Genomic DNA, 8,457 nt, shown 5'->3' on the forward strand with positions numbered 1-8,457 from the left:
CCCCCCGACTTACAAAAACTTCAATTCTACACTCGACACCAGTGTCAATTTAACCTGTTTCGATGCAAGAAATGGATGGTTACGTCAAACCGAAAGTCCAAAGTCTTATTTAAATGGTTCTAACTCTACACAATGTTGTAATGTTGTGTGAAACTTTAAACTTCTGTCAAATAACCCAATTGCATGAACGACTTGTAAACATTGCATGCTGTCGATGAGTAAATAAAGGAAAGACACTTACTCTGGGGGCCTGGAATCTGGTACCAGTCTGTTGAGGGGAATCAGGTCACTGGCCATCACATTAATGTTATATACCTGTAATTTTTTGGTTGCCTCTGCTTTCTCTTTCCCCACAAATGTAACCCCTCTCCCCATTTCACCTGTCTTCGTGAGATCGTTTTCCCCATATTCATCGATTAGCGGATTCCCCGTCCGGAGATTCGGGTCTTTCCTGTATTCGTCCGCTGTAATTGTCACTTGTACCCCCTTAGTGTGGGTGCCTTTGTCCTTCACTGTGCTGTTACCCAAAATCGAACCCGGTCTCATAAATGCCACTACATCGTTCCGATGCCTGCCCCTGCTGAGGCGATTAAGGAAGGAGTCCCCATGGGAGAAAATGTACACTTGGTATGTACATATCAGAAGCACAACTACTACACACGCGGCTATATAACGGTACGTGAGGCGCATAGTCCTTGTACAGGGATGTCAGGGAAACTTCGTTGTCGGACCAGTTACACTGGCTCTACCAGACATTCCGCCAAGTCTTTCTCTGTCAACTATTCTCGAGTTCATACAAATATCAAGATGACTGTGTACGACTTCATAATTAAATGTCCTCCAGCTGGTAGGTCAGCCTTAAAATTCTCGGGAGAGAAAGAAAGGGATCACTGAACTGTGAAACGCCACTACAAGTACCCGGGAAAGTGGAAACAAGCTATTTCCTGAGGATGTTTCACACGGATCTTACTATGCCTGTAAAAAGTATTATTCTATTAAAACAGTTGCTACATGTAACAATGTGCAAATATGCGGACATAGAATATGCACGTATGAAAATAAACTTAAAAGGTGTAAACATAAGCAACAAAAACCCCAAGTCAAGTGCTAGCAAAAACATCTAATTAGTCCAGGGTTGGAAATAAGAGCCCGCCCGACCGCCCGGGGCGGTCTGTTTCTTAGGCGGGCGGGGGCGAAACTTCAAAAGACAGCCCGGCGGTCGGGCTAATTTTAATAGCCAGTTCCTAGTTTAAAACCGACAATTTCTATTTTCAAGTTTATTTACCTCATTCACAAAAAGTACAGACAATGTCGGTTGTTAGATTTCGTTGAGAATTAGGTAAGCTCTACAAGTTGTATAATCTATTGTATCTATATAATGAAACACATGGGAAGCTCTATTGTAAACAATGTCGAGGGTGGATAGGTTGTACACCACTATTATTTTTTACGATATATTCTTACCAAAATTACGCATATTTAGATGTGGGTAGTTGATTTTAAACAATCTTCTGGCGAAATCTCCCTTTACAACTTTTAAAACAATAATTCATAAACGATTTAGTAGCAAATAAACACAAAGACACAAGAGTTTACTCGGAGACATCGAAGTTACTCATGTGGTTGAAAATCAAGTACAAGCATTTTCATCACATGTGCAAGTCATTGGCATAAGAAAATCAAGTTACCTCGTATTTTTACAAAAGTGGAAAAATTATGCGTTTTAACCGTTTTTATCTCATTGACAATAGAGCCCTGTCACTGGCGGAAAACCCCTCAAAACAAAGGAGAAATCTGGAATTATTTTGCTTTGACCATATTTTGAACCTACAGAAAAATAGTGTTGTGAGACCAAAACACAATTAGCAGTTAAATGGAGTGCATCTGACCGAATAAATAAATTTTTATCACATTTATTTACAGTTGTTTTAACTTAATCCCTTTCAATATTTGATATCATATTATTGTCAATCTTTGAAATTGTTTAGAAAGTTCATGATTATCACATTGTTAGCTGGCTTCTAAAAGAGGGTTTATAATTATATACATGTAGATGAATAGTTAATTTTTTAAGCATGTTAAACTTAATAATAAGCATTCTTTGGGTTATGTTTAGATAGTTAAAGATTTCGAGGGGCCTGTGTTACAGATGTAAATATTAAGCTTTATGTATAGTTCATTCATAATAATGAACATTTTTATTAGGACTGGCAGATTTTGGGCAGGGCTGGTAACTTTTTAAAGTAGCCAGCCCTGTGGCTGGCTGCTATTTTTGGTGAATTTCCAACCCTGATTAGTCACTTCCGCATTACAAGGTAAAGTATCGTTCTGTGCCGGATCTTTTATCTAATCAACATATAAACCCCTTTATTCTCTCTCTCTCTCTCTCTCTCTCTCTCTCTCTCATTCTCTCTCTCTCTCTCTCTCTCTCTCTCTCTCTTGTTCTGTAGATAAACTGTTCAGGAAAACGTAATGTCATATTGTTAAAAAAATAAAAACTGCGAATATAATTAATTCACACAAAATTTAATGAAATAATTATGTAATCAGTAACAAAGTTTGTAATCTCCCTCTTTTTAAATACCCTACCACATTTTGCGCCCAAATCTTCTGAATAGATTTTTGTTTAATATTTAGGACATGTAAAATATACATGTTAAATTTGTCTTAGGGCCACACCAAAATAATTTCTTGTTCGTCGGACCCCGCTTATAAAATTATAATAATAATATTATTATTAATTTCCCGCATCCAGGAAATTCTGTGCTGTTTTCTATTCTATTTCCGTTCTATTTTTCGCATTTTAAATGGTTATAATTTATAAATCAGAAACAAGTAGAGGAAATGTAATTGTCCGCTCAAATTTATTTTATATACCGCCTATAAATTTTGGTTCCTATGAATAATAGTTTTATTATTTAATTGCTTGACCGCTCGTGCCCTTTTCCACTGAATGTCCGACGAATAAGAAATCTTATTTTTCTCCCTCGTTTCACTCCTCCGAAAATAAATATTTTCTTGACTAATTTGTTGAAAAACAAAAACAGATTTTTAGGATTGGTGCGTTCGTTACAAATCGCATTTTTAATATACATACGACATACAAATAAATGGCAACACAAAATATTAGTTAATCTCAAAAAATATATTTGGGTCAGGGCGGGTAGGGAAAACCAAAGACAACCTATACTTCTTTGTAACGAACGTCGCATTAATCGAATACTCCCCGGGAAATCTATTTATACTGAGAGCGAAAGCGCTCGTGCATGAAATAACCAGTATTGAAGAAAACCAGATAATACGAATGCTAACGGAAATAAACGAAGTTAAAAACGTAAAGAAATAAATATATTGGTGTGGCCTAGAAGTTGTTAGAATTTTAAGTCAGACATAGTTTGTCCCTTCAATTTTAGAACAAGTTGCTGTCCTTTAAAAAAGGACTACAATACGTGGACCATTTGCATGTGTTTCCTACGAAAACGTGAAAGCCTTAAGATTATTAGATTCCACCGACTTTAGCCCTCTGCTTTTAACCACTAAATTACGTATACAGTCATGTATGTATAGCTCTGACTTTTTATCTCAGAATTTAAAGGATTCATACTTCTAAAATAATTATGATCTATTCTATCTATGAATGAAGTTTGCATATATCAGGCATTTGGTGAATTCTATTATAGTCTGTCCTAAGTTATTGCTTCCATCGCTTTTTGATGATTTTTAATAAAATTACACATACCTGTGAAAGAAATACAGTTAAAATCGTTAAAAGGGAATTTATCCAAGATATCTTCACTGAACAATTATCCCTTTCCACTCAGAAAAATTCACAGGAACGAAAACAGATTCCTTACGGAGATTTATAATGGGGAATGTTTACATCTTTTCTCCATTCGGAATACACTCGGAATACATCGCGCAATTTTTTAACGTTATCATCCGGGCTTATTAATGGCTGTTGCAATGCAAAATCTCCGTAGACTTTCAATTTCGGGATGTGTATTGAAACCTGAATCGGTAGAGGGGGCGTTTCAATACAGATAATCTGGACATTTTTTATATTAGTGGATGAACGTAGTTTGAGCACAAAGGTATTTACTATTATTGAAATATCATGCAAAAAGTGGTGGAAGCAAAAACTCGGGACAGAGTATAGCGCACACATTATTATATATTTACATTCTACTCTGTTTTTCCATTAAATTCCGTGATGTTTAAATGCCTCTAAATGCAACATCTATTCACTGCGTATGAATTTACAAGTAATTTACATAAGTAGTTCTCAAACAGTGATTTCTATGTTATTGGTTAAAAATGTATTTCATAAATGTTGTCAAAACACCATGTTTTATAATTATTCAACAAAACAGTTGACTTTATTGTTAAAAGCAACATTTCAATGGTTATTTTTCATGGATTATATTTTCATGCTCGTCGATCTCATCTCAACAGTCTCTGTGACAATCAGTTTAAACCGGTTTTACAAAACAGCTGTTCTTGCTGTTACTAATTTACTCCCTCAGTGATCTGAACTTTATATCGATTTATTTAAGTAATCAATTGATTTCTTCAGTAAGGGAATGTAAATATAAGCATTAAATGATTTATTTTTGACGTCGTCGTGTCAATAACTGCCGTCAGGTGAGCAGACAAATTATCATAACGCGCTAACGCGCGTTATTCAATTTGTCTGCTCACCTGACGGCAGTTATTGACACGACGACGTCAAAAATAAATCATTCAATGCTATAATGATTCGCACTACTTTGTTAACTATGCAGTGACAGCTTTGTGTAAATTAAAAATTTCATATTTTGATGCATTTTTCTTGAGATTTAAACTTTTATACAGTGACATAATTATTCAATCATACCTAAATGCTTAAAAAAATTTAATCGGGAAGTACTCTAGCCTCGCCTACTATAAAAGTAAAGTTAAGTAACATGTGTATTCGGAAAACAACGAAACATTGCAAATTATGCTATTTGATGCATGTTGTAGTTTCGGCATAACATTAACTTATTTCATAATACTGATAGTTCATATCACATGCCAATCATTTCTTCAAAAGGAATACTTTGTTTCTGTACTGTTTACCGACAACATTACAATTACAGCGCCTTTGAACTTATGCACACATATGGCAGGGAATCCCGATCCCGATTCAGATAAACGTGTGCTAGCCTGGTTCCCTGAGCTACCCATTACGCACAGGAACCAGGCTAGCTCATGCGCAGGCTGAATTTTCCCCATAGCATCCGGTTTAACCTCACTTATATAATTTCTGCGTGGACCTCAGGGTCCACGCAATGAACCTTTGTCTGTCAAATTATGTACTTGTTTGTACATGAGCGATATTGTTTCGCTTTATTTTTGTTTTAACAATTAAAAAATTCACAGCCATAAAATGAACTGTCAGCCTTTTACAATTTTGTCATTTTAAGTCTGAGTAAAGGCGTTGGACACAACTTCTCTTGTTTTAAATTCATGACGTGGTTGCATTCGTTAACGTACAATTTGTAACTCTTTATTAATTTGCATACAGGACAACTTTCGTTTGTCTTTCAAATCCAAAATGTTTGATATCTTATATATTGAAACTAATTCCTGAACCCCCCTCCCTCCCTCCATGCAACTACACGTCCCATTTACAACAAACATCAATTATTTACATGGGACTATATAACGATATATGGAAACGACACGACACGACACGACACGATTCCATCTAAAGCTTATATACAGAAACTTTCGTATACATACAATGACGTGGCATTTGTGAAAAATAACAGCCAATTGAGCTTCATGACCAATTTAAATGCGGGGGAAAATACATATCAAATTTAAAATATTCTATTTCGATTCCACGGAAACATATTTTGTATTGCAAATGTATATCAAAAAATCTTTCAGTTAACTTTCATATCTCTTCATATAGTTTTGTGTGTGTGTGTGTGTGTGTTTGTGTGTTACTGTGTATTTAGAACACGTGATCATAAGACCCTACAGGTAAACAAATTTAATTAATTCACCAGAACAATATATTACGACGATGGCAATATTTCTCCATATATTAATTAACACGTAACAAAGCTATAATCTATACAGAGTAAGACTAAGCAATGTAGGAGTATAAGAAGGGGGGGGGGGTGTCGGCAAGTTAAATGTCGCCCTATTACGCATTATACATGTGACATGCAGTTTTGACAGATTTGTGGATTTTTTTAAAAAGAAATATCGACCCCTGTCAATAAAAATAATACCTACATCCTCTATGGCGGGTTGAGTTTCTATACACACAGTAGCTCTACTGATCTTTTATTTTATCTCCCCGCGTTATCTCGAAGTCTTCACACGAGTTATCGCGGCGTGTTCGCTAAAGATATACTATAGCATTGTAAATATTACTAGATTAAAAATATGATTTAATAATATATCACTAAAAATAAAAGTAGATGTCATTGGTGAAATGTAAGAAGGCATTCCAAATTCGTATGTTCACTCTCGCCACCAGTAAATATTGAAGAATCGTAAATTCTCTCTCGTCACTAGTAAGTTAACCGCACGTGTTATATTGTTTTTAACAAAAATGTATTCACTACGAGTTGTTTTTAAGTTTTGATGTAAATGACCTCATTAAATCAGCTTGTCAATGTGTACAAAATGTCAAAGTAATATACCGTGAATTCCCCGAAATACAAATCACTCATTATAAATCAAAAAACAGCTTTTGGTGGCATAGTATTTTTAAACGTAGAAAACGTACATGAGAAAATTTCGAAACTACATTTTAATTTGCATTACCAAAAAAAAAAATATATCCATATGCGTATATGATATACGGTTTATAAGAAAACGTTACCTGTGAACTGGAAATATCTCATACACCTTATCGTAGTAAACAGTCTCTGAATAGATAAAATAAGCGAGAGTAGCTATCAATTCTCCATATACGGTAAGGGGACGGGCATCGCACCTGTCACAATTCTCACTCCGCACCATCACCCCGCTACACACCACCTAACTACGTGTGTTCATTTATACCAGGGCCCTCATTTATCATCCAGCATACAGCTACCTATTACCTATCTACAAATTGACTTTACAATCAGGTCACTTAGGGTCATTTGTAAGCACTGTCTGTAAACACATGTACAATAAAAATAGAATTATATGTATAAACTCCAAGATCAGTGCCACGTTGACACAGAGTAATCAAAGTCACAGGGAGAAGAATTGCGACTTAATTGCCTTTTTATGTCCCAGCATTTCGGGCTCGGAATATAACTGATTACGTAGTAGGGCGTACTAACGATGAAACATTCCCCAACGACAAGAAAAATTAATAAAATATACTTAAAGCCACAAAACATTCACATATTCTCTTAATTTAGAGAAATCTACGAATGAATCATATAATTATGTTGTTGTTTCGTCACGTGCACATCATTTTAAACTGGTCACTGCGCTTGGAATCAACACACCCCTCCCCCTCCACTTCAGTATCATTATTACATGGATATCATTGCAGACTATTACAGACTGTTAATGTACAAATTGAATATGCAACGACGCTTAAGATAAGGCATCAAATGCAAGTGAAAAACAAATAGAGCACGCGTTACCAATAGCAGACGACATGAACTAAAGTAAGACCGTAATTCGGAATGTTGCAGTAGCCCCGCTTCTATGTTACATTTAATCTGCTCTGGGAAATCAATCATAAAATTCTGATAAATACGCTATAGATAAATGGCCGATAACCAGTTGTGTTATACGACTTCAGAGTCAGGGATCTTCCATTTACGTACCTGTCTTTTTAACACCTGCCTGCTAGGATTCGTCTATGTCCTCCATTGTTTACCTTTCTGATAAAAAAGGATGCTCGCAATCATGAAAACCCTCTCGGTTTAAAAATAGAGCCAAGTGCATGTTATCTCAGGGGTAATCTCAAAACGCACTGTGCAGCCATGGCTATGCAAGGCACAGTTCCATCGATTTATTCCAGCAGATTATTGATGTGTCAGAATACACTAGCGTCGAACAATTACACTGCGTTCGGCACGGTCGAGCCCAGACATTGGAATTTCAGTGTATTGCAAGTCTGCAGAATGTTATCTCACCTGTGCAGATAGCCCGCCTTGTGTCGAATGGTCCACACAACCGCTAATGAAATGCAGTCTTAGTATATATTAATTCATGGCCGTTAAATCTGAAGGACAGCTGAGACAATAAACCACCCAAACTCTCAGTTTCTGATGACGACGTTGGTCCCCTTTACCCCCTCATCTACGTGTGTGCTTCTACCTGTCCGGCAACATCTCTTTAGCTGTATTTGACTTATGGATGTTTGTGCTAACCTTGTATGTCTCATTGTCCGTATGTTAGCACACTTTCGCTGTAAGTCTGTGTATCATTCTGTATTCCCTTTGTATATTTGTCCGTCGGTTATTACTA

At 36.1% G+C, this 8,457-nt stretch overlaps 1 protein-coding gene across 1 annotated transcript in view; it reads right to left on the reverse strand.

The window, feature by feature from the left end:
- The window catches only part of LOC128176504 (polypeptide N-acetylgalactosaminyltransferase 1-like), a 28,027-nt gene extending 19,973 nt beyond the window's left edge, over positions 1-8,054 (reverse strand). The window contains exons 1-2 of the mRNA XM_052842899.1: positions 7,812-8,054; positions 242-975 (exon numbers count right to left, since the gene is read on the reverse strand). Coding sequence (XP_052698859.1) covers positions 242-690 — 449 coding nt within the window. The 5' untranslated portion in view covers positions 691-975; positions 7,812-8,054. The remainder of the gene's footprint in view (positions 1-241; positions 976-7,811) is intronic.
- Between the last annotated feature and the right edge of the window lie 403 nt (positions 8,055-8,457).

This window comes from Crassostrea angulata, chromosome 3 (genome assembly GCF_025612915.1).
Source record: "Crassostrea angulata isolate pt1a10 chromosome 3, ASM2561291v2, whole genome shotgun sequence".
Taxonomy (NCBI): domain Eukaryota; kingdom Metazoa; phylum Mollusca; class Bivalvia; order Ostreida; family Ostreidae; genus Magallana; species Magallana angulata.